The 27,591-nt window shown below is 37.9% G+C and overlaps 2 protein-coding genes across 6 annotated transcripts in view; one reads left to right on the plus strand and one right to left on the minus strand.

Moving 5' to 3' along the window:
• The first annotated feature begins 1,323 nt into the window (after positions 1-1,323).
• Positions 1,324-10,317, plus strand: zgc:153867 (uncharacterized protein LOC337226 homolog). Of its 4 annotated transcripts, none has more exons than XM_047807244.1 (7): positions 1,324-1,515; positions 4,084-4,111; positions 6,398-6,541; positions 6,654-6,827; positions 7,116-7,193; positions 7,395-7,437; positions 9,767-10,317. In XM_047807244.1, the coding sequence occupies exons 1-6, from the start codon at positions 1,339-1,341 to the stop codon at positions 7,421-7,423; spliced, it is 630 nt and encodes a 209-aa protein (XP_047663200.1). In that variant the 5' UTR covers positions 1,324-1,338; the 3' UTR covers positions 7,424-7,437; positions 9,767-10,317. The 4 variants fall into 4 exon arrangements, with proteins under 4 accessions (XP_047663200.1, XP_027026326.1, XP_047663201.1 ...); XM_047807245.1 differs by lacking the exons at positions 1,324-1,515; positions 4,084-4,111 and adding exons at positions 3,288-3,452; positions 3,871-3,898; XM_027170525.2 differs by lacking the exon at positions 7,395-7,437.
• Positions 10,318-15,620: 5,303 nt separating this feature from the next.
• Positions 15,621-27,591, minus strand: part of c1ql4a (complement component 1, q subcomponent-like 4) — a 13,292-nt gene continuing 1,321 nt past the window's right edge. Inside the window, exons 2-3 of one of the 2 annotated variants that reach the window (XM_027170771.2) lie at positions 26,424-27,591; positions 15,621-17,386 (exon numbers count right to left, since the gene is read on the minus strand). The exon at positions 26,424-27,591 is cut by the window's right edge and continues 191 nt beyond it. In XM_027170771.2, coding sequence (XP_027026572.1) covers positions 17,207-17,386; positions 26,424-26,960 — 717 coding nt within the window. In that variant the 5' untranslated portion in view covers positions 26,961-27,591 and the 3' untranslated portion in view covers positions 15,621-17,206. Of the gene's footprint in view, positions 17,387-18,372; positions 18,799-26,423 lie in introns of those variants that run through there. The other variant, XM_027170770.2, reaches the window with a different exon arrangement.

Below are 27,591 nucleotides of genomic sequence, written 5' to 3' on the forward strand. Positions count from 1 at the left end.
TGATTACTGCTTTGCACACTCTTGGCATTCTCTTGGTCACCTGAAATGGTCTTCCAACAGTCTTGAAGGAGTTCCCAGAGATGCTTAGCACTTGTTGGCCCTTTTGCCTTCACTCTGCGGTCCAGCTCACCCCAAAACATCTCGATCGGGTTCAGGTCCGGTGACTGTGGAGGCCAGGTCATGTGGCGCAGCACCGCATCACTCTCCTTCATGGTCAAATAGCCCTTACACAGCCTGGAGGTGTGTTCGGGGTCATTGTCCTGTTGAAAAGGTGGTGTGTCCAAACTTTTGGTCTGTACTGTGTATATATATATTATATAGTATATAGAATATTATATGACAATACAGCAGAGTTGTAAAATTATTTAAATCCATTTTAATTGAAAACATTTTTTTTAATGAAGGCAAACCCAGGTTTTAATGAAGGTAACCAGCAAAGTGAAGGTTTGAAAAAATGAAGGTAACCAGTAAAACTACCCACCGTACAATAGTAAAGTTTATTAAATATATTATGTGAATTGTTGTTATTACTAAAGTTAACATTTTATTGATTCATACAATATTGTTACAGACTCAGAAAAGGCCTCTGATGTAAACCTGTGCCAAAATCACAAATGTGCAGTTTGGATGATTTGCTTTAGCGAATCCGAACAAAGAGCAGCTGAACAACAACCATAACAACAACCATAACAACAACAACAACAACAACAGAAACTATATATATTTCTGACAATCTGCTATAGTTTAACAATTATAGTTAATAGTTATACCAATCAGCTTAGAAAGTAAGGACAGAAAGAGGAACACCTATTACTCTAAAAAATGCAGGGGTATAAAAATAGAAAATTTAATAATATCTCTGGCTCAGGACTGCTCGATTTCTCCAACTCACTCTTACAGATAGACACCTACATACAGACACGACATGACAAATATAAGAAAACAAGCCGAGAGTCATGAAGCTTTTTTTTTTATTTTTTACATTACACCTACACACTATCTCTTCTCTCCTCACACACTCCTACACTTTTCACACACAGTGCCCTTCTCATCACTGAACTCGTCTCTCTCTCTCTCTCTCTCTCTCTCTCTCTCTCTCTCTCTCTCTCTCTCTCTCTCTCACTCTCTCTCTCTCTCTCTCTCTCTCTCACACTCACTCTTTCTCTCTCTCTCCCTTTTCCTCTCTCTCCCTCTCTTACTCTCTGTCTCTTTCCCTCCCTCTCTCTGAGGATGCAGCGAATCTGACACAGATTCTCTTTACTCTTCCTCATCCCATTATAAAACCACAGTATCTGCTAGCAAGTAGTACAGATATATATAGTTATTAAAGATTTTACAATGGCACCAAAAAGAGAACCATCAATAAAGAAGTCTCCATCAGGTGGAACGTTACCAAGACTTGGACCTCCTTTCCCTTGTTCTTCCTCCACACCATCACCCCCGAAGCCGGTTCCAGAGCTCAAGCCTCGGCTGCTGCGCCCCTCTGACTCCCCATTCGATCCCAGTACACTGGAGGTTAGTAATAATCTTCTCTATCTATATTCAAGACTATATTTATATATTTTTAATAGTTTTTAGCTTATATTATATAACAGTATACTGTAAATTTAAACTTCATATTAAACTAGGCCAACAAATTGTTTTCATGATAGCAGTTAAGTAAAAAAATAAATCTACAAGACCATTTGAGGATTTCATTGGTGTTGCCTGGCATCAATCACTTGGTAGTTTTTTAGAAATAATTTATAGCACCGTTTTTGTTTGCTGTCTTGCTATCTTAATTCATTTCTCTAAGGCATACAGAAATCTGTGTCAACCCAACCCCCATATCTAGAGAGAATAGTAGTGCTATATCAAGATCTGGAAATAGGACACTGTTAAGGGATGCTGCTATATTCCCCCAAAACATTACCAGCTTTAGCATGAAATGACCTTGTAGTGAAATTAATATATATCAATTATTTCCTTATGTGTGTTTGGATTTCATTTCTGTAGTCTTGAATGTTAATAATGTAATAGAATTGTACGAAGTGGGTTCTTAAGACATGATGGGAATTATTTATTCAGGTCTCATGTTAACTTAAAATGTATAGGCCTATGTATCTGTCTTCATTATCATGCAAAACATCATCGACACATCAGAAATTTGCTGTACATCATACATCCTTAGGCGAGGTTTCATCTGCATTCATTAGTACATTTTCTTACATTTTAGAAAAGATCACAAGGTCTGGTCCAGGAGGTCCACAGTCCAACACATTTTGATAATTTCCCTGTTATTACTTTTTTTGAGTTAACTTGTGAGTCAAATTACCAAACTGAGCTGGACTCTGGCTCAAGAGGACTAGAACGCCTGAACGACCTTTGATCTTAGGTAATCTGAGAATTTAATTTCAATGAATCTGAGAATTAATTTCAATTTCAGTAAAATTGACAGGCAGACTTGAAATACCACACACACTTTCACTGGTAAGTGACGGAAGTGTATCTTTAAATCTCACCCTTAACAATTTCCTGTGTGAAGATAATACAGCATTCATATACTACATGTCCAAAAGATTGTGGAAATCTGACTATTGCATCAATTACAAAATCATGGGCATTAAAATGAAGTTGATCTCTTATTGTTTCTGTTATAAAACTTCTACACTTTAGGAAATGCTTTTTTGAGAGCGTCTTATTGTGTTCAGGCCTAGGCCTAGGATGCAGAGTCATGTTCCAAGTCACCCAAAAAGGTGTTCAGTGTGGTTGAAGTTTTGGGAACTAAAGGAAAATGTATTAATTTATTTATGTATAAATTGTACACTGTAAAAACTGTAAAAACAGATTACTGTAAATTTTACAGTAATATACTGACAACAGGCTTGCACTGATTTAATCACCAACACCTCTGAATTAACTTGCACTTAAAGCTGTTTGCAGTGGATCAGTGGTTAAGGCTTTGTGTTTATGCAACAGAAAGGTTGTTTATTCGAATCCCAACAGCACCAACCACCATGACTGGCTTCTCAGAATTGGCATCACTTGGTAGCTCAATTAAAAATATTATATATCTTACAGTTGTTATATCTTAATGAAGATTTTTAAATCACTATCATTCCCAGTTAATATTATTTGTACAGTATATGTTGAGCTAACCTCAGCATACATTAGCATGAAGGCTGGAATACTAGCATGTAAGTAAGTACATTAGTAAAGGCTCTACACTGACGTAACGTAAGCCAGTACAAAACGATGACGTAGTGCGCACATTTACAGATCTCTAAGTCATCCGCATCGACCAGCGTCTACGGTTTCGCTAATACACGGGTGTCCGTACAGCATATACAGATCTGTTGTCGGGACTCGTCTCGGCGTCTCTTCCTCGTTTGAGAGCTAAAAGTCAGCGTAAGCACTAGCTATCTTCACTCCGCCCGCAGCAGCAGCTCGCCTCGTACCTCTGTGCAGATATGGTAGGCTTTCTCATAGGGTTTGCCTTAAAGAAATATGCTAAATGTTATCTTTGAGCTAGTCAGGACAAACCACAGAGAATGTTTATATCTGTGAACATGTTAATATTAGCTAGCTAACTAGCTAGCTAGCCAGCCGGCAGCGGTATTGTTTATACTTAGCTAACGTAGTATTTTTAAACGTAGGCTGCTTTATATAATTGTACTATATAAATATATATAATGTCAGAGTAAAAATGTTGGAATTTGTATCTGGCTTTAATTTCAAACGACTATTTGTTTATAACGGCTCGAGTTAGTCGAATAATGTCCGCGTATTAGCTCATGTGCTAGTTAGCTAACACAATTTCAAAGATCTTTTTTTCCCTCCCCTAATGGATTATCTATTTATACCGGCTCCTAACGCTTTATCTCTGAACAGTGCGACTTCTCAGAAGACCAAATCCTTGGTGAGTTTGTCAGTAAAAAGCTGCATGCATCTTTATTTGTAACATAAAGCTTTATTTTCATTTCCTTAGCGTAGCTCCATCACCCGCTTCTTGCACTCCGTCCTAGCGAACAAAATCTTCCCATCTGTCCTTATTGCTGTTTTTATTTTCTTCTTCTCCTCTCTTGCGTCTGTGCAAATCTCCAGATTGAGTTTAACCTGGAGCAAATCCATGGTGAGTGCTCTGAAAAGTTCAGCACATCGCCTTTATCGTGCAAGTACAAACTTGTAGTGTGTTTGTCCTGGTCGAGTGAGTTTTTGTGCGTGTGTGTGGTTTTTTTTTTGTTGTTGTTGTTGTCTTTCGTTTTGCATGTGGTTTCTTGAGTCTCCGAGTGTTTTAATATAGTGTGCATGATTTAGTAAGTCGATGATGAAAGTGTGAAGATCAGGGAAGTGTTTATTTATTTATTTACTAAGTCTAGCTGTGTAGTTCTGGCTTGATCATGTCAGGGTGTGTCTCACAGGAAACTGCTTGTTGTTTCTTCACCTTAAAATGTGGCTCAACTGTTTTAAATTACACACTCGCGCTGAAATGATTTATATATGACATATTTCACTTTTCTCTGTCGTTTCAATTCCTGGTTTGATTCATACTCCATTCGTTGTTGCTTTAAAAGCAAAACAGGCATAAGATAAGGACAGGAATGTGAGTTTCCAGTCCTGGTTTCTGAAAGGGACATGTTGGCCTTTTTAGGTGGCAGATCATTCAGCTTCATCCCTTGTCTGGTTTGTTTTATTAAAGATGGTTGACATAACAGCGTTCGCTGTTTGCCGTTCCCTTGTTCCCGTACTTTCCAGCTCCTTATATGGTGAGAGAACGTTTCCAGGCTTCCAGGGAATGGTCACATTCCAGCAAGCAGGAAGCACAGCACAGAGCAGCCGAGTTTTTTGTGAAGGGCCGCCTCAGTCAGTTACACTGGACTTAAATACTCGACTTCCGAATACTGAAAGAAAAGCTCAGACTAGTATATTTACACACCATTGTTATCTGAGATTGTTCATTATTAGTATTATGTCACTCCTTACTTTTTTCTCCTTTAACCTCAAAGTTTTTGTATGCAGCTTTTTCTTTTACTGCATCAGGTTTTTTTAATGGTTTACATCAAATAATAGTATAGAAAAGTCATTGCTGTTCTTTTCATCATTAAAACCATAATTCTTAATCATCAACATGCAAGACAGCTATATAAAGAAAATGCATGTCCTCTTGTGCACATAATCCAGTATAACTTCCATTGTATAATTATAAACCAGTGTATAAATACGATTAAGGAGCTTGTGTTTTGATAGTATATTTACAATTAAGTGAGTAATCGGGTGCAACAGTGCATGCAGGTGATACTTTATGATAAATTATAGATTGAGGTTAAACCAAACAGAACCATTGCCTTGGTGTGTAAGTCTAATACTGAGAGGTCATAAATTATTGTCCAATTTTGGAGATACCACTTTCCTTTTGAAATTGTAAATGTGAATATGTAGCAAGGCAGTTATGGGAGAAATACATTTTTCATTTAGTATCACAGTTGTAAAGGATTTTTTTTTTTGGACACTCTGTCTGTTCGTTGTTATTAAATGCCATGGATGATTGCAGCCCATTGTGTAGTTTGAGAGGTGTGTTCAACTCAAGAATTTGCTCATTATAATGATGCAAATCCTCATATAGGCATGCTGTACCTCAACATTGTTAAGGCATGTGCTTTTATTGTTTGTTGTGATTCAGTGTCAAGATTGTACCAGCAAAAATTCAGTTGTTTCTGTCTTTTAACACAGTCGAGCCTCGCAAATGATTTGTTGTCCACTTAGAAATTTGTTTCTGTGTCACAGGGTGTTCTTAGTGAATATAAGCCATTTTGGTTGTGTTAAGGCTGTTTTTAATCCCATGTGGTAATATAGTACATTATAGCGCAATATGGAGTTGTTATGGGGAACATAACTTGTACTGGTGAATCAACAACATAGTTTACTTTATACTTGATATGGTTAAAAATGGATGCATGCATTCTTCATTAGTGACTTGTTCTGCATCAGATAATGTGAATAGACAGAGCTGAAAACAGTCTGGAATAACATTTAATATTGATTGCTGGTGCAGTGTTTCTTTGTAGTCGTGTTACAATACTGTTTACCTGGTGTCTCCATCTGATTCTCTGTTATGATAACTATACTCATACTAACTGGCTATAATAAAATGCATGTGACTTTTAATGCGAGTTTTAATAAAAATATGTTCTCCTCTTCACCTTCTACTTTTCTGTCTCATCCTCTTCACCTTTATTTTATTTGTATTTGTTCATACATAGTTTTTGCATGTCTTGCTTCAAGTCATAATTTTTCTCTCTTTTCGTACTTTGTCTACTCACACACACACACACACACACACACACATACCAATTCCCATATTTGTCTAAGATTCTTATCGTGTCATGTCCTCATTCTGTCTCTCTCTTTTTCTCTGAAGAATTCAAAGAGGCCTTCCTCCTATTTGACCGGACAGGAGATGGGAAGATCTGCTACAGTCAGTGTGGGGATGTGATGCGAGCCCTCGGCCAGAACCCAGTCAACGCTGAGGTGCTCAAGGTTTTAGGCAACCCCAAGTCTGAGGGTAGGAATACAAAGCCACCTATAAACACAGATAGAGAAATGCAGATGCTGTTAGAGCTGTTAAGTCTTTAATCGCTGTAACAGAAACGCTTCATTCACATTTTCTGTTCCAGAGATGAACACCAAAATGCTGGACTTTGAGCAGTTCCTGCCTATGCTCCAGGCCATTGCTAAGAACAAAGACCAGGGGTCCTTTGAGGACTTTGTGGAGGGGCTGCGAGTCTTTGATAAGGAAGGCAACGGCACAGTAATGGGTGCTGAGCTCCGCCATGTTCTCACCACACTGGGTAAGCCGACTTTTCTGTAGGGGAGATTATATAATGATGTCCCACATCTAATGCTCTGACAATAAAAAACTACAACCTGTAACATTTAGTGAATTTAATAATGCAAGCTGATGATCCTTCTGAAGCTGTACTTAATTGATGCATATAACAATACAATATAAAGGGAAATATGTTAGAAATGATTCAATTATTACTACATTTGTATGAAAGTAAAGTTAGTGTAAGCCATGTTACCTCATGTTTCGTGAATTTTGAAGAAAAAAAAAGACATGTTTGTTTTTACTTTAGGGGAGAAAATGACCGAGGACGAAGTAGAAACACTCCTGGCTGGACATGAGGATGCCAATGGCTGCATCAACTATGAAGGTAAAGAGATAAGTTAAAATGGAATGAAACTCAAAACTTGGTTATTTGATCACAGGATGAATTTGATATGCATTCTGTTCTGCATCGTGATCTGTCTTGTCTTGTGTGTCTGCTTATCTTTAAGTACTGCTTAAAGATTCATGCAATATGGCTTTTTTGGTTATTGGCATACATGTCATAACCTTTACTGGTCTCTCACAGCTTTTGTTCGTCACATCATGTCTGGCTGAGAGCCTTCTCAGGAGTACGTCCTCCTCCTGCCACCAACACGTATACAACAAGACACTTTGATCCAGACTCATTCCTTTATACAAGCACACATGCCTGCACAGGATCTCCTTAACACTACAGCCACAGGGAAATGGAATTTAAATATCGTAACCAAACTGGAAATGGTTCAGCTGTCCGTCAGAATAATATGAAACGGACAGATGTATATTGTAGAGTACTATTTTTGCTGAGAATTCCTGTGAGGCATGGTGTGTCTGTATTTGAAGGGCCTGGCTTGAGCTGGTGTTTGTGTGGAGGTTTTGACTCGTTGTTTTATGCTCATTATTGTGCAGCAGCAGCAGCTCACTCTGGGCCCCTGGCTGTGGCATGCTCTTTGCATGCGCCTGGCCCAGCACTGCGTTGGCCCAATGGCTTGGCTGGTTCATTCAAACTGCGCAATGCCATAAGCAGTTCAAGCATATGTATACATACTAGAGACCTAGACAGGTGATACAGGATGTACAGCTGCTTTTCCTGCATTTTGTTTGGTAGTAAGTGTTTCTCGTAGACCTTCTTTGTTGTACTCATTTTATTAAATATTTGAGATTCATATAAAAGTTATGAAAGTGATTGCATCATTTGCTACAACTATCCAACTATACAAAGCTAATAAATGAGAATTAGTTTTCTTTCACCTGTTGCACAACAAATGGGCACAGCTAGTATTTTTTTCATTTGTCAAGTTTTTTAGCTAGTGGTTATCTAGCGACCTGTTTACCTAATGGTAGCTCAGTTCAACTATTCAGCAAAAAATAAAATAACATTGCCTGTTATTTTATTTGTGACGGTGGCCAATTTTCTTCCCCATTTAATATCCAAAATGGTGCATTCCATCAAGCCTCATAATGTAATCTAGATGAGACATTTTGACTTTGCCCTCTCCCTTTACAAGCAGATGCTTTACTTGCTTATAACTATGTGTATGATTTCACACACATGGGCAATCCGTATTTGTTCCTTCTTCAAACTTGGATTTGGAAGTGCACAATTGTAAAGAATGACTTTTATTTTACAACTATTATCCCTGTAATTAAGGGGCCAAAATCATTGTGCACAAAGTGAAATATATGAAGATATGAAGAGCTTGAATGGCTCAGAGGACCTTGATGTGAAACACAGACTTCACCCAAGGCATCCTTGTTCGACATGTGTCTGACCTCACTAATGTTCTTGTGAATCAACACAATCGCACTCAAATCTAATGGAAAGTCTTCAAAGAAGAACGGAGGTTATTATAACAGGAAAATGAGCCCAATCTAGAATTTGATGTTCAACAAGCGCATATAGGTTGTGATAGTCCGGTGTCCACAAACCTTTGGCCATATATGTATACTCTTCAACCGGATGTTCCTGGCTTCAGATTTGCCATCGGTCTCCTGAAAGAAGCACAGTCAAAAGTCTACCCTGAATTCCCATTCCCAAGTAACACAGACATACAACCAGGCTTCCAGGTTTTCAGTTTAGTGGAGAAGCACATCAACAATCACATCATCTATGTCTAAAGTATGTATACCCATGTGTTAAAGGCAGTGAGGTTTAACAGAATTACAAGAGGGTTTTTTTTTTTAAAGAGTAAGTAAACTGTGATTGTCTCATTTGTAAATGTGTAATGTGTCACTCTGGATAATTAATTCTGTGGCACATTAAGTAAGTTTAATTGAGACAATACCAGATGTCCATTCTCCCAAAGCTTTCAAAGCAATGCAGTCGCTTCTTTTACTAACCAACCAGTGGCAGTGAGCTGCTATATTGTTTTTGCTGCTCTTTTTCCTTTTCCTGATGATTGACAGCTGGGCTTTACAGATGTTCTCTAATCCTGACCTGTTGTAGAGGAAAACCTGGAAGACTTTCTCTAACATTCTCTTGAATCCTATAGACATGGGCAAACCCTTAATCTCTGGCTGAGTAGGAGTAAGCAGTGATCACCCACTGTTGCCTTTCTTTCTCTGTTGGTATAAATGGTTGTTGGGGGGAGACTCCTATCTACAACACACCATATGGGCCAAACATTACATGTAGCTCTTTCCTTTTATTATTTTATACTTGCATGTGACTCTTTGATGTTTTATATATAATATATATATACACACACGTACATAATCAGCTGATGACTGAGGAGTGAAGAGTTGGCGTGTAAAGCTTATAAAATAACTTTTTGTACAAGATTTCAAAGTGAATTATAATGAAAGGTACACTTTTAGACGTGTTGTAGATGGGGTCCATTGCCTCCTTTGTTTGATACATTTGAAGTGATTGTGTTATGAAATATTCATTTTATTTATTTATTTACTTATTTTTTACAGAACTTGTGCGGATGGTCATGAGCGGTTGAAGATAAAGAAAGCAACGCATTTCTTCCCTTGTGCATTTGTCTGTCTGTCAAATTCTATATATTTTTTTGCCATTCCTTTTGCTCATTCATTCCTCTCCACACCTTTTGCTTCTCTTTTCTGCACATTTGCACTCATATATTTTTATTTTCAGAAGTGCCTTTATCTCCCCCAGTTAAGATCCCACATGGCCTCATCACTAGTATCCACAAAGCACGGTGATATTAAAAGCGCATTTCTGCATGAAAGAGAAAACTCTGCAATACAACCTCTTCATGCAGCGCAGGTCCATGTAGTAACATCATCTTAGATGCAATACATCCAACCAATCCTCAGGCAATTTACTGATGGACAGTGCTTTATAGCAGGGCAATTGCATCTTCCTTTAGCTGTCTCATACAATGAGGGGCAATTTTATGCAGAAAATCTTAACAGAACTAAAAGGACATGCTTCACATTGTACCATTTTCAGTTTTGTTTCTCCTTTTCATGTTTGGGCCTAAAATAAAATACAATTTAAAATATTTTCTTGCCATTTTTCAGTCCTATTTACTGTGTTCTTTTACAGTTTTGGTATATGGCCTGTAGACTAAATGTAATATTAAATAGTACTGCTGGCTATTATAATTTTGTAGGATGCCCCCAGTTCTCTCATGTAGAAAACCACTGTGCTGCATAAAATCTTAACTGTGCAGCACAAATTTCATAGATAGATGGCACCACAGTCACATTTGTTTTCTTCAGTAATGGAGAGTTACGTATTTGAACTACAGAAATCTTGGATCATTTACTGATGCCTACATGTATGTGCATAGTCTATGTAATTTTACCTAAAGCATCAATAAAATAGAATGTATAATTGAATATTATCCTTATAGCACTCATTGCAATACTCAATTGTAAAGTCCCAAAGTCTTTTTACAGACACCGATACTTTAGACCATAGTCAGGAAGCCAGAGGTGACCATACCAAAGAGCTTGGATAGAAGAAACATGAGGACTAAGAACTGAACAGAAGAGTCAGTGTGATTAATGAGGTAGTCTTAGTCGTAGGTTTAACTGCATAACTCCCAGGTGAAGGAAGCCTGAGCTTTGTCAGCAGGAGCTTGGATACATCAGGAAAGCATGAGTAGGATCCCGATGAAAGCAGGCACTTGTGTGCATTACAGGAACAAGAGATAGTGACAACTTGTTTAGTATATTGAAGCAACATGGGCATATCTTTTAAGGTGATCTGAGAGTAATGGGGCTTAGGACAAATCCCTGATGTGATTGCTTATGAATAGAAAGGGTCGAAAGCACTGATATATCATTTAACCAAAATTAAATTTCTCCTTGCCTCTATAAGAAGTCAAATTAGTTCTCTATTAAACAGGTAGCTCTTTAGTCTAGACCTTAGCTAGAAATCTGTTTAAATCCTTTACTGTATGTAAGGAGCTTTTTTATTTTAAGTGATTTTGGGTACAGATTAGAAACCTTTAATAATATTGACCTGTTTTCTAACCTTTTTTATGGATCCAATAAAATGGATAAGATTTTTATGAATTATATAATTATTTTATGTATATATATATAATTATTTTATTTCAATTATTTTAATATATATATATATATATATAATATTATTCCTCTTGCTATAGTCTTTCCTTTTTTTTTTGTTAAATGTTTATACACCAAAAGTGTTTTAGGTGAAACTATTTTATCCATCACACATAATGGAGTTGTGGAAATTACAGAAATACCAAATATTAAAGAAAAAAAAAAAAACGAAATTCGCCCAGGAGTCTTGCACCACATCATAAAGCTAAGTGTTATTACTGTAGCTGCAATAAGCTGCATTGATGATCATGCACAGATTTCCCTAAATGCTGTTTATTGTTCTGAGACTGTTACAGCCGCAACAATACACATCATTACACAGTGTTAAACACTTAAATTCACTACTGTATGTAGTACATATTCAGTGATTAATGTTAATAGTGAAGTCATAGGCTATTTTGTTTAAGACTGCAGCACAGTATCTCAATTCTGTTGGCTATTTTCTGTATGGAAATTCGTAGATGCTAAGTGTAATATCAGGCAAGCAGAATAAATTATTTGAGCTCTGAATAAGAAAAGAAATTAGGCTTCAGGCAATGACATGGCAAACAAAATAAAAACCTTTCGTGTTGCCATAAGTCACTAATATGAGTAAATCTTCTAAGCTTTATTGGAAATCAAATTGTGGAAACAGTTACTCGCAACGTCTCTCAAGATTTCAGTACTAAATCAATTCCTTCCCCAGCTTGTGTTGAGTTTGCAATGCTCCATAAAACTTTTTTCCTTTCCCTGCGTGTACAAGATGTACATTTTAAATTGAGTGTTCAGTAAGGTCACACATCAAGTGATAAACAAGTTCTATACAGCACATTTATAATTCTTTGGCTGGAGTAAAACCTAGATAGAAAAAGTCTCTCAGTGACCCAGACTAGTCTCTCAGTGATACAGTACCAGTTACTGAAAATGTACTGCTTTTCCAGTTATGGATGAAAAAACACAAGTGGCTGATGTTCAGTTTAATACCACAGTTGAAATTAATTCTCTGCTTTGATTGGTCAGAAAGATTGATTGATTAATTTTCTTTAACATCATCATAGGTTTGAATTAAATTGCCTAATCTAATATATTATAATTTCTATAGTCTATATCAACTTGCACACGAGAACAACGATAGATTGCTTGAAGTCTGTACTTACACAAGGACAACATTCTGACATACTGCATTCATCTTGATTGTCCAGCTCGGGTTTAACGTCCACATCCACCCAAAGCCTCGGCACTTCCATCAATAGTAATAGGAGTTTGGGGATGAAAGCTGGTGTGCAGCTTAAATCATTCAAGTCGTTTGTCCTGATCATGTTGAGCTACAGATAGTTCTGTTTGCACAAGTCCTTCACCAAGGCTGAAGATTTGTCATTGTGTATGAATAATTGCTGTATGCGTTTTCTGAGCTGGTATCTGATTTCTGAGACACCTTACCATTGCACCCATGTGTTCCTTTTGCTGTTATAATAGCTTTTGTTCTTCTGGGAAGGTTTTCCACTGGGTTATGTTATATGCCTTTGGGGAGTTGCCTATTCAGCCCTAAAAGCATTAGAGATGTCAGACAGTGATTCATACAGTGTTCCATTTCATCCAAAAAGTGATCAATGGGGTTGAGGTCAGAGATCAGTGCAGGACACCCAAGTTCTTCCACTCCAAACTTCTCAAACTGTCATTTTGCACATTGTTATGATGGAACAGGTTTCTAATCGGAAAATGTAATATTAGGATGACACAAAACCTATTGGACAACTACAAATACAATACAGTGGCAATGGTGAAATGTGTGTGTATATATTTAGAATGCTAATGAGCAGAAAAAAATACACATCACACCAGAACAACGTATTAGGTGATTTTCATCATATAAACCTTAGCATTTATCCTGAATTATAAAAGTCACCAATGATATTATCACCCATGATCATCTCATACAGTTTGACAAGTAATAATCCCAAATCACCAATGAGGTTGCACTTGGTAATACTGTCTTTACTTTGCTGCCTGAAGTTTTAATAGCTACAATTAAGGATTTAACATTTGTTTGTCTAGATTTGAATAATATTTCAGCCCTGAGCATCTAAACCCTGGTATTTCAGGATTTTATGTGGTCTTTAGTTAGTTAGTTAGTTAGTTAGTTAGAACTATAATTGTGGATTTATGCAACGTATGGTTATGTTTTTGGATAAATTCCTCAGGAAATGTAATCTAATCTTGTTATTTTTAGACCACTGTAGCTGCGGTATTTAAATTCATATTCTGCTACGTATTGTTTTCTTGATTTTTTTGGGAATTTCATAATTGCTACAATGACTACAAACCTTTTTGGAAATTTTAGAGAATTCTATTTTGCTGTCAATGTGTGCATTAAAATGTAATCCTGCTCACACATCTGCTTTGCTCATACACATTCTGAGCATCATTGAGCCTGTGAAGTGGTGATAATATTTTTACAAGGCAAAGCGTAAATGAATACATTATAACCGCATGTTAATACACTTAGAGGCGACATCTTGGGTGCAACATAACTAGTGTGAGAAACCTAACTTGTGGACACAAGAAGCTTCTATATTATCTTGTGGCCTCAATCTTTTAATTTGTGGCAAGATCTTATAAAAGCAGTTGTTGACCTATTCTGATTAGTTAATGACTGCAGAGTTGTATACCTAATAATTAGATTAGGAGGAAGTATATGGAGCAAATTTGTGGATAACAAGATTTGGTAGTGAGCAATAATTCTGTAAGAACATTCCTGCTTTTGTGCTTTTAGCTTTTGGTGGTAAAAAATAAGATTATAGTGAAGGTTTGTTTGGGTGTACGCCACATCTGAAATATCAGCTCTCGATTGTGTGATGTATTGTGTGGCGAGAGCAGCCTCTCAACAGCTCGCTGACCTTTTCCTCATCTCCACACAACCAGTCAAAACTATGCCCCCTCATTAGATAGCACGGTTAATGCTATTTGTGTGGGTGAAGGTAAGGCGCCAGGTATCATACCAATGGTGAATAGATCCTCTACTAATTACTGAATTCAGTTGGGCGGGGTGTCGGCGTGCAGCTTTGGGCAGCCTTACACGTGTGTGAAGGCGTTGGAGGTAAGTGAAGTGTATTGATTATTTTAATCCGCCTATTTGTGAGTCTGTGATCCTCGTGGCTCTGCATTCGACAGGGGAATCGCTAATGGGCCTCAGCGCAGACCGTCTCAGACCTCTCCCGGTCCAATTAACTTTCAACTGGAGTCTAGCATGAGAGAGCGAGGAGGCTGGCTCCACACACACACACTGCGATCCCCCACAGGCTGCAAGTTCAGAATGTCATTACCGCTCGCTCTTAATTAAAGATTTCTCCCTTCTTTTTAACACTGTCACAGGTAGTGGCAAAGTTTCCGCTGCTGTCTGCTGTTTTTTAGGGAGTCTAATTTAAAAAACACATTAAAAAAATATATATATATATAAATAATCAGCGACACTGTTTTTCTTCATAAGCCCGTCACAAGGTGATGCTGACAGATGTTTACAACCAAAATGAATTCAGTTCTTACTACAGTATTAACAGAAATATCTGTATGTGTATATATAGTTTAGATAATGAATAATACACTTCACATCAAGGAAGGGGTGTTGTTTTGTGCCCCGATGCAAAGTGGAATTACTTTTATACCACCCCAAAGTGTTCTGTTACTTTTACCTTTTGCCAAACGTCATAGTTTTTATATCAAAATGTAATGCTGTGGAATGTCCAGTGGGCAAATGTCATAATTAATTGCCTTTAATCTTTCCCTGACTGCTCTTTTTGGATCTTTATAAGTTTTTAAAAAAAACACAGCTTTTCACATTATTGATAAACCAGAAAATGCAAACTCCTATATCGTAAATACTTTCCCAAAGTAAAAAACCTAACAAAACACTGACACTGAATATATAACATCATAAATGTTATATAAACATATCCATACAGAATGTTTTTCTTTATCAGTGATTATAGATTTTCATTGTTAAGTAGCAACACAATTCTTTTTCAGATTTCCTCCCTTAAGTCATGGAGCGTTCTTTATAAAATCTCTGTGAAGGCTTTACAAAAGAAACACTTAATAGAAACATATCAGAATGAGACTATTAATATAAATCTGGGATTTGAAGTATAGCCAGCACCAACAGTTTATAGAAAATGAATCACCACCTTATAATCAATCTGATTTGTTTTTCTTTGACATATAGATTTCTAAACAAAGGGAAGAAACGAGTTAGTGCTATTTACACATTCTTTATTATAGAGTTGTTGTTATGAGACGAAATGAAGCTTGATTTATGGATGTATTGATGTGTATTTGCATTTTGTTATATTTGCACATAGCTTCACTTGTGTCCTGCCAAATCCCATTGTGCACAGAATTACTGTAAGATTTCCAGAATCGACCATTTCTGATTACACAGTTCAGTAAAATTACAGGAACACCGTATGATGCAGAGAATCTGTATAATTTCTGCTACAACTGAAACATACTGTATTACAAACACACACTCAGGACTGCCCTAAATGTTAATTTTTTTGAAAAAAATATTTTTTGAAAAATAAAATAAATAATTAATATGCATTTGGCCATGATATACTTTTACAAACACATAAAATACAATACAATCAGAGAATTCAAAAATCCATTTATAGTTGGAAAATGTAGCTATATTACCCGTTCAAAATTTGCATAAACAAAATACAAATCGCTGCTAATGTTGAGCATTTCCTTTTCATTTTTTTTTTCAGATCTGATTTGCTTAATTTAGCAGTCATTACATTTCAATTATCACATGAGAAGAGTTTAACGAAGCATGAACAGATACTTTTAGCAATTAAACCAATTTGTTTAATTTAAATAAAATCAGTGTACTTCATCACTGTTAGCTTTTGTAAGGCAAAAAAAAAAAACACCTTTTAGACAGAATCTTTGGATTATATTACTTCCTATTTTGGTCAGATTTTATCATTAGTCAAGCTGGAGATAGCTACGCCAGTATATCAATGCTTTATTCTGGGGCAGGGCTCAGACACATTGATAATCTATTTTCACACAGCTCAAGCACTGTGTGTTTGAACACACACACACCCCGCATGTCCATGCGCACAGGCCGTATCTCCAATTCCACACTGACAGCCAAAGCGATCACTTTAAGTCAAATTAATTGAACCAGGGAACTTAGATTAATCACAGGCCCACAGTGGTGGTGTGTGTGCGCATACATATGTCATTGTATTGAACTGTGCCACGCTATCCAATCAGTCCTCCTGTTAGTGAAAACAAGACCATGGAAATCTCTTCCACCAAGCCTTGGCTGTGTGTATAACAGCTTTGTCCAACTTCAGGAACGTGCACCCAGAGACGTGTGAAGGAAATTAAATACTGAAGTGAGACACGCAAAAAATGATGCGACTTGTATAACATCAACACATGTACACCTAATGCTGTAAGTGCTGAGGGAGGATAACACTTCAGTAGATATATTTCTATACGCATTATCTATTATACACTTTTTTTTTTTTTTGGAAATTTGCATTCATATAAGTAGAGCATATTACCATCATTTGCATACTCATACAAACAACATGTCTGAAAAGAACCTGCTTAATGAAAGTAACAACTTGCTCATGATATCATGTCAGGGAAGCCCTTATGCCCCCAGCATCAAAACATGTGCATGTCCCTTATTTCAGGTCTGTGTGTGTGTGTGTGTGTGTGTGTGTGTGTGTGTGTGTGTGTGTGTGTGTGTGTGTGTGTGTGTGTGTGTGTGTGTGTGTATATACTGAGCAGCATTGTGAGCAGTTATGTAGTAATGAATAATCAGTCAGGGTAGATGAGGAACCCGGAGAAGGTGCTGTATTTGTTGGTGTTTCCCCCGTGGACTTTGCCCCCGTCTAGTTGCACACACACCTCATCCCCTACATCCAAATGCAGGATCACACTGTTAGAAGCGTAGTCATAATTCTGGTCTGCATCCTGGGCGATAGCACTGGCCCTCACCTGTCACAGAGAGAAATAGAGGCATGGTTAGAGGAAGGGCAGGGGGATGCTTAGACTTCACTCTGTCATCGTTCTTACATGCACTTAACAGGGCCAGACAGAACAGCATAACACATCTATATATGGCACATCATTGTAGGAGTCATTTAGGATTCATTTTTAACACTGAATAATAATAATAATGATAATAATAATAATAATAATAATAATAATAATAATAATAATAATAATAATAATAATAATAATAATAGCAGTTCCTGAAGTCACACTGAAGTCACATACACACTTGTCTTGATCAAGAAATCCATATTACACTATATAGCCAAAAGTTCGTAGACGTCTAACCATCACACCCATATGTGATTGTTGAATAATTTAGACCCTCTTTGCTGTCATATCGTTTACTTTTTAGGTCTTCAAAGATGTTCATTGGGTTTCAGGTCAGGGCTCTGTACAGTCCACTCGAGTTCTTCCACTCCAAACGTGATGAATCATGCCTTCAGAGACCTTGGTTTGAGCCTCTTAGTTGAAGGAAAATTATAATGCCACAGTATAGAAAGGCATGGTGGATCTTTGGCCTGTCACAGAAAAACTTGAGGTAACTTGAGTTTGAGGTAAAAAATACACCCTGCACAACTATATATTTGCATATGTACTTACACCTAGGGGCAATTTAGCATGCTGAATATAACCCATGTGGACATGGAGAGAACAAACATACAAACATAAACTGAGGACCCTGGAGCTTTAAGGCTGGAAAGACACCTGCCTGTGTGTTTGTTTGTTTGATTGATTGTTTTGGTTTATATGGTCAATACCTACTTAAAGTTCAACAAATTTTTTGACTCTCTGCAAGGGTTTAGCATTAAAGTTTAGGGTGATTGTAATGTGCAGAATAATTAAAATATTATTATTATTATTATTATTATTATTATTATTATTATTATTATTATTATTATTAGTAGTAGTAGTAGTAGTAGTAGTAGTAGTAGCAGTAATAGTAATAATAACAATAGTAATAACAATAACAATAATAATAACAACAACAATGTATTATCATTTTGTATTTATTATTACTTGCTTGACAATTACTTGCAAGTGAGTGATTTTAAATTGTCTGAGTATCAGAAGCATGTGAATAGTGTTTGGGTGCCATATCTATACTTATCTGGTGTATTCTCTTTTACATGTTCCTGTAAACTGGCTTTTTAATTGCGTTCAAGGTTTTGTCCTCCTGTGTGGTTTTGTGGACTGCCTGACAGCAAGGCCGGTGAAGCTAAATGGATCGAGTCTACTTCCATACTCTCCTTTATCGATCTCTCGTAAAGCCGCTGCTCGTATGGTCCAACCTGTGGAATAAGGCTTGCTATGGAGGTGTGTAAACACACACTGTATCTTTTTCCAGTATCGACCTGTTGAATTGAGAAACACATCCTGTGCCCATCTTTCAGAGACTACACGCCACAAGCACAGGCTTATTTAAATTCTGCATCAAGGATCTGCTGTATCGACTTGGCATCGGAGTGGATCTATTGTTTGTTAACATTTTAAATTGGGCTTAGTCATGTAGACACACAGATATCTACACTTCAACAGACTCTACAATTAAGAAGGTTCAGAAAGCTGCGATACGATTGACAAAACTTCATCTTCCTTTGGCATGATGTGATTTGATTTGTCTGACTCAGAGAAATTTTTCAGGTGAAAACATTTAATTACATTCCACACACAGAGATTTAAAAGGAACCTGAAGACACCCCCATGCTAAATCTTTGCATAATTTCAGATAGACTAGCTCTAATGACTATGGTGAAATCATATGTATTCATTTCCAGAATAAAATATAAATCCTAGGTAGACAGTGCATGTAATTTATTGAGTCTTTAGGTGTTTCCGTTGCCAGGTCCCAGCCATCATTTTTCTAGTGCTTTGCTCTGTGACTGACTACGATGTCACCACTCAATTCCTGTCAAGCTTTGCAGACAATCTCCCCTAACAGGCACACTCTGGAAAAAAAATATATTCCAATAGATAGCCATTGGATTAACTGTTTACCATACATCTTTTTAGCCTTTTTAGTTATCACATACACATTTTATGTTACAGAATCAAGTGCCTGTTTTGCAAAGCGAAATAATGGAATAGATTCGGAACACGTATATTGAGGTTCACTGATTACTGCTTTACACTGAAATCACATTATACTACAGAGCTGAACAATATTTAATATTTTTGGCCGTAATTTATTCGGTTGTTTATAAAAATAAAAAACTGCACAGAGAAGTATTTTGCCAGAATGCTCTCTAAAACTATATAAAAATATATTGTATTAGGAAATAAAAATAGTGTGAATGTGGACTAGGTCTCCACAGCAGGTCTTAAACTGTTTAAACTATTAACAAAGCCATATGCCAAACACCTTTCCTTTTGATACACAAATGTTCCTAAACCTTGAAAACTGACATTTGGTGAACTGTGTACTCTTGGTAATAACGTAACAGACACACTCTATTAGCACTTTGAAACAGATTCTGGTTGCAAAACAGCTCAGTCAATAATTTGTAAATTGACTGGAGTGTGCTGCCAGTAAGTTCATTATCATTGAATACAGATTTTTGAGGATTGAAATATTTCCGATTCTGAAATAGTTGAAGTTAATTTGTATGAAATTAAAGCAATGTTCTGTAACTACATTGACGGAACAATCTGTTTGTAAATCACTGGCAACAAACATATATAGATGTGGGCACAAAGTGAAAATTCCAAAAGGAGAGATATTCTGTCAGCAGACATGTTCAATATAGAAAATGTGTCATTGTGTGTGTGTGTGTGTGTGTGTGTGTGTGTGTGTGTGTGTGTGTGTGTGTGTGTGTGTGTGTGTGTGTGTGTGTGTATGTGTGTGACAGTGATGGCCTGGCTTCCTCATCTCATCGTTGTCAAGAGCATGTCATTGCGCTCATTAAGACTGCCGAACAGTGAAAAGGGCGTCTCTCTCCCTCAGGCACACTTCTACGTTCAATACCAAAATGCAAGTGGTCACTTTAATTAGCCAACACCATGTGCAGAACATTTAAGCCTGTTTCTGTGTCCTCATCGATTACTGCTTTGTACTTCCGGGATGGGTTACATTGTGTACTTTGGACAGCAGCAGGATCCACCATCCTCAAGGCAAAACATGCTTTTGCTCATTTGCTGTGTTCCGGTATTTTGTCAAATATAAGTGAAATGTTGGGTGGTGGTGGGGAGGTGGACGAGTAAGCAGGAGATGTTTCAGGATTACTGTGGATTGGAACGGAGATGGATATTGACATAGGCGCGAGCTGCTTGTGAAACACAACACTGACTTGATCTCGGCTCTGGCTGTGAGCAAGGACCCTCGGGCCTGCTGGGGGCTTGTTCTGCTAGCGCCTTTCATTACAGGGGCACCATTAAACGAAAGGGAGGGAGGGAGGGAGGGAAGGAGATGTGGAGGGGAGAGAAAGAGGGGCGCAGCTGCATTGGCATTTTACACACAAGCATAGATGTGAAGCAAGAGGCAGACAACAGACAAGGCAAGAGAAGACCAGGAGGGGGTAGGGATAACAGACTGATCAAGCGAGGCTATTTTGTAAGACCAGAGATGTGAGGGTATATGAAGTCTTGTTTTTATCAGTTGCTGCTGTGCTCCAGTGGTAATAAAACTGACAGGATTCATTCTGTGTGATATACAGGCCTCTTAGACCGGAGACAATGGAAAACTAGCTCTTAAACTTACCTAAGGGACCAAGTGCATAGCAGCAGAGGGAGAGGGGAAACCAAAGGGTTGGAAATGGAGCATTTATTGAATAGCTTTTCTGCCCCCCCATGGGGTGTACAAGATTAAAGCGATCCAAGCAGTCACTTGAGTTGTTCAGAATTATGGTTTAATCGGGCTAGTATTTAATATTTATGGATCAACAATATAACATCCGTAAGACATTATGACTGCTTATATGGTAAATGACTATGGTCAGTATTACAAATTGTGCATAAGAATAATCAGACGGGACAAAAGAATACTCCTAGATAATTATAAGGTCTTCATTCATTAGTGTGATTCCATTTGAATATATTTGGTCATTACAGAATGTCAACCCGCCACGGCCACTCATTATACCTCAACTGTATCGTGTCTATGATGCTGCTTGAGAAGACATTTATTACAGCCATTAACAGACAGGCGATGGCATTTATTACACTAGAGTGCAAGAAAGCTTGACCTTTTGGTGGTCTATTAAAGGAGTGTATGACAGTGAAAGGAAAAAAAAACCCCAATGGTTAAATGAAAGAGGATAAAATGTGTATTAGTCTACTTTATTCCCTGGATTCTGAAATACATAGCAGTGCCATGGGAGTATGAATTAAAAGATTTACAACACCAGGGAAATTAATGATGAGAATGAAAAAAACGTTCCCATTTAGCCAAAGATGACATATAATACCACTGCTGTATTGTGAATCAAATCCACATTAGCATTAAGAAAGAGATGCTGGAAAAACAGCTCATTATTCTGACCATGCCAGGACAATAAAGATGCCACCTCTAATGCTTGTGCTGTCATTGCCACTGAACAAATCTTTTCATGTTTCCACATCTTTCATCTGCTGTTACTCCATCATCAGAGAACAAACTTCAAATCGGAGTTATGTAACCTCTGCATGAGAATAACCACAGATGTTAAAGTTAAAGTCTTCACAAGATACAAGAGCAAAAGGAGAAAAAGCAAAAGCTAAACTGACTGGACAAATCATATTTATTTGATTAGTAGCCCTACACATACACAGGCAAGTAAAAGAGAGCAGATCTGGAATGATAGCGTTGCAGCACTAACTATCCATGTTCACCTAATATGTGCTAATGAATTCACTTCGGCTGCAGCAGGTGCTGAGATACAGCAAACAAATGAGCAGGAAATATTTTTCAACATGTGACCACCAACATAATTGCTTCTTCCATCATATCTTACCAGTCATACTGTAAAGTCAAACTGAATCCAAATGAGGTGGTAACCTCAGCGTGCAATTATAATTCCACGCAGCTCAATCTATTTCTAGCACATGTTTGCTTGTGACTTTTACACCCTTGTCCATCAGAACTATTTAAATTTTGACCAGTGTCAAATTTTGGCCAATACACTGATTTCAGTCCCATAACTCATGGCCCGTCTTATGAAACCCTAGCGGGGTATTATGGCCAAAAGGTCATTTGAAGGAGCTGAAATGCCAACAAGATTTACTTAAGGCAATGGATTAGCAGTCTCTGGCAGACGCACAGTTCTGTCACAGCAAAGGCACACCCTTGGGAGCCCTTAGCCTCCCATGGCTAGGGTCTGACTTCGAACAAACTGTCTCAGCCACACGGCCGAGTCCCTCAGAGAACAGCTTTCACTGTCCATCATGACTGAGGTGCAGACAGCTTTTCCAGATGCACGCTGCATCTCTGAACCAGGTGAAGCAGTATGCAGAATATACCCAGGAGGAGCCATCAGAGACTCCCTGCTTTAATTAACTCCCTGACGTCCATCGACATTCATAATTTGTAAACAAACTCTAACGTCTACCTGTAGTATAGTTTTTTCTTGGTTACTTTTTATTGTCCTAGACACCTTGTTAACCTGTCTAGCCATGACATGACTGCTTCTCCATCTGTCTTTGCGCTTACTTTCAGTCCACAAGCCTCAATTGAGCTATCTATCTTGCTCTTTCTGCCAAACGTCAGCCTTCTCTCCCATCATAGCTTCCACTAATGTAAATGCATCTATTCCTTGGTTTGTTTCAAAATTCACATGTACATTGCTGTCCCCAGGACACCTACTGGGCTACCATATTGTTCTCAGTCTCATCTGTCTCCATACAATATGTCTTCCATGAACCAAAGCAAAAACTGTACACCAGTACTTTCTTATTATCCAAAGTGTAATAAAAGTATCGATCAATTATGCTGTGGTTTATTTCCAACTTTAGCACCGCTATAACAACAGGGTCATTTTGTTTGTTGAAACGTAATCTTTTACAAATTAACATAAGATGACGCTTGTAATTCCTAAAGTTTGGTGCCTCCACTGAGATGACACCTCTGGGAATTCAATTCTCACAGCATCTGTCAAAATCATTCACTTGAGTTTTTATTATTCATGCACAGTGTGGGGCTACAGATATCTACATTCACTGAGTGCTTTCAAATTTAAATTCTGCGCTATTTACTCATTTACTATTTACTTCACTGATATAGCCTGAGGTGTTTTGCACTCCATTTCTGTTGCAAAAGTCTGTTTTTTTCCACATTACATTACACTAGTGAAGCCAATGCCACACCTACACACACACACACACACACACACACACACACACACACACACACACACACACACACACACACACACACATACGTATGCCTGTCATAAAGGCCATCAAGCCTAGTAAAGTAGAGCCACCTGATGGGTATGAGATAGACGGAGATGGTTAAATAATTGAATTGAGTGAAAAGATAATTAATGGGCAATCAATGAAATACAGAAGAGGGGGCAGGGGTGGTGGGCAGAGGATCCAATCTAAGGGTTATAAATGATTTAATAGGAGGAGTGGATGTGCATGACAATACTAAACTGTGCAGGGTCCTTTTTAATGTGCTTTCACTCTGAGCTCTTCACACGATGTACACGCACATTCGGACAGTACAGCTGACATTAAGAATCAGTGCTTTTCAACTTTTCATTCCTTACTTGAAAAGAAACAGGTATTTTTGCATTTTTCATATACGTCTGGCTGTGCGCCTTCAGATTTTCCCTCTGACATAGCAAATGGGAGTGGGGCGGCTTTATTACTATTAATTTTACAGGTTGTATAATCTCTGAAATCCACAGCAGATTTAAAAACACTTTTTTTTTCTGCTGTCCATGTCTTGCCTTTAGTCTTTAATTAGTGTCAAGGGACTAGACAACTGGATGAATAAGCTGTCAATTTTGCATTCATTATTTATTTATTTGACGTGCAAACTACCTCGTCCACACCTTGACAGTCATATATGCTTACGCTTACTGCACTTCCTGTAAGGTGATAATCAAGGAGAAAATCTATTTGTTAATTAGCAGTGATAAAATGTGACTGAAGAATCAGAGTGTTTGAAGGTTTTAAACCTGGTGAGATGCACCATATTTTATCGGCAACAATTTCAGCTGGGTTTTAAACTCTGTACACTTACTGCCCACTTTATTACATCCACAATGTAGGTGTACACCATAGCTTATCATTTTTGAAGCACAGTGTGTGGTATCTGCTATACTCTGATACTCCTAATCCGGCAGTGGGGTGTATAAAAACAAGCAACAGATGGACTATATTTATATGTACGCATATAAAATTATGTTTAAAATAGTTCACTTTTAAATTGCATTTCAAATTCTTCAATAATGCTGCAAGGAACACCAAAAAAATAATTTTGTCTTATTCATGTCAGCTAAACATATGGACCCGACTTGTCATAGCAATTTACGACAGGTAACACACATCTGAATGGAAGCATATTAACTATATTACTGAATCATGAGGCAGCTGCACAATGCATAAATTCATACAGATACAGGTCAAGAGCTTCAGTTAATGTTCACAACAAGCATCAAAATGGGATGAGTATTTCAGAAACTGCCGATCTCCTCGGATTTCCATACAGATTAATGTGAAAAACAAGAACTTTTCCAGTAACTGTACAGTTCTCACCATTTTGTGCATGAAATTCACAGGAGATCAGCAGTTCATGCCATGGTTAAAGTCACCAAGATCACATTTTTCCTCCAAACTGATGTTTGATGTGAACATTAACTGATGCTCCTGACCTGTATGATCTTATTCAGACAAAAAGGCCTATTCCAACAAGTTTAGCGCTGGGCACCGTAAATTCACACACACACACACACACACACACACACACACACACACACACACACACACACACACACACACACACACACACACACACACACACACATTCACATACCCATTCACATCCAGGGGTAATTTACAATGCTTTCACTTTTTACTTTGGCAACAGATTGAATAAGGCCCACATACAAGTGTGAGGGTCAGGTGTCCACATACCAAGTCATATAGTGTAAATACATTTTTCATTTTTATCCATTTTTTTTAGCTGGGTGCTTCCTGATTCCTTGACATTTTTAGGTAAGGTCAAGACCACATACTGTACATGTTGCTCTTTACATTAAATGTATCAATGCTCTAAAAGGAGGACACTAGAAGCTCATCTCCACTAGGAGCCCAGCTGATGCATTTCAACTATCCAGGAGACACAGACTGTGATGTTCACATTTCCAATAAAAATGTAAAGTGTACATCAATCTACTATCTAGGATTTGTTAAAATAATAGCCCATACAGTATGTTAAGATTATTTTACACCTTGTCATTTCTTGCCTCTTGCATCTGGATTGTGTTGTGAGACTTTATCTACATGTTTGAGCTCCTGCAGTTAAGAACAGCTCAATAAATTTGACCACCAACTTCCTATGAGGTTTTCTTGTAAATCAACACAATTGGCATACCATAAAAAGTTTGGAAATCTTCTTATAGATACCAGTTCACCAGTCTTAGACCATGTGTGCTATGACATATTCTTATATAGATAATCCTGATGTAGATATTATCCTGATACTTTAGGAAATACAGCAACACCAAGTGTAAAGAAGTGTAAACACTTGGGCCAGGTCCCATCTTTGCGAATTGTGCTTGAAAAGAATGTACTATAAGCATCCGACAAGTCGGGAATCATTAGAAAAAAGGCAGGACTTTTGCCTACAGTAGATACCAACCTAGCCATGGTTGCAGTGATGTAGAAATACTCACAATAAAATACTTTTCATAGTCTACTTGTTCCTAATTCAGTTCCCTAATTCAATTCAAATGCTAAAAGAAATTATGTCTAAAATACCTGCAGTATTGAAAGGATGGAAAAGTATGTAAACCTCAGACTTTCAAATTCTTTAAATGTTTCATAAATCTGATCTTACCTGTCCATTTTTTTTTAGGTCTGCCCACATGCTGGTTCCATCTCCTCCTCTCATGAGAACGTGGTAGGTGAAGTAGTAGATGCCAGGGAGGGGACAAGTGAACTTTCCAGTCGTGGGTTCATAGTAGTTGCCCACATTGGTGACCACATCGTCGAACTTGAGCACTTCACTTCCTTCGTGCTGCTTCCTCAGGCCTGCATAGAAAGCAATTTTTGGGGTGTAGATAGATGGCACATAACCATTTGGGCCAGGTCCTGGGGGTCCTTGTGGTCCAGGCTTTCCTGGCTCTCCAGGGGGTCCTTGTGGACCTGGGGGTCCCGGAGGCCCTCTGTATCCAGGCTTCCCTCTTCGGCTTGTGATCTCAGGAGGCCGCGGTGATACAGATGTCAATTCCTGGCCATGTTGTGATGTGGTGTAGGGGTCACAGACCATGCGACAACTGCCAAGCATTTCATAATGACTTCCGGCACTCCCAGCTCCACCCCCTTTGGTGCTGTGAACCAATAGAGGTATGGCAACCAAGAGAATAAGCACCATGGCCACACCTACTGCCGCCCCAATGACGCGCTTGCGGCGGCTGAGCCGAGAGGCGGCCAGCGCAAGAAAGTCCTCTTCTCCTTTGGGCGGAATGGTGCCCGCCAGTGTGGATGGTGTAGTGCAAAAAAAACACACACTGGCAGTATGAAAAGGGGGATTATGTTTTTTTTTTCTGTGTATAAAAATGAATGCCAGCAACAAAGATGTCTAAGGAAGGATAAGAGCAATGGGGACAAGAATAATGGATGAATTTATGGATGAGGTGAACGGGCTGAGAAGAGTGTGGAGCATACAGAGAGGAAATGGGGCTAAGGGATTACAGGAAGGAAAGGAAGAGAGACTGAAGGGTGGCAGTTGAAAATATAACGGAGTGGAAGGAAAAAAAGAATACAAAGATACAAGTGAGCTCTGGATTCCTAATAATAGTAGATTTACTGCAATACTATGGGCAAAACAATTACTGTAGTGATTATATCATGAAATTTTGCTGATTTGAAAAGAAGTTGACTTGTTTTTCCTTTCTTTCATTCCCTCTCTCAAAAGTTTCTTTAAGGCTCTCTGTAATCACAGATCAGTAAGTGTAGTCACAAAATGATATGTTTGCTAAAGCAGGACTAATGTTTCTCTGTAG

This window comes from Tachysurus fulvidraco, chromosome 23, assembly GCF_022655615.1.
Source record: "Tachysurus fulvidraco isolate hzauxx_2018 chromosome 23, HZAU_PFXX_2.0, whole genome shotgun sequence".
NCBI lineage: Eukaryota > Metazoa > Chordata > Actinopteri > Siluriformes > Bagridae > Tachysurus > Tachysurus fulvidraco.

Excerpts from the sequence above, each read along its gene's own strand:
- zgc:153867 (XM_047807244.1), top strand. The coding sequence starts at position 1,339 with ATGGCACCAAAAAGAGAACCATCAATAAAGAAGTCTCCATCAGGTGGA. Across the intron at positions 1,516-4,083 it reads TCGATCCCAGTACACTGGAG|ATTGAGTTTAACCTGGAGCA; the intron begins GTTAGTAATAAT and ends GCAAATCTCCAG. Across the intron at positions 4,112-6,397 it reads TAACCTGGAGCAAATCCATG|AATTCAAAGAGGCCTTCCTC; the intron begins GTGAGTGCTCTG and ends TTTTCTCTGAAG.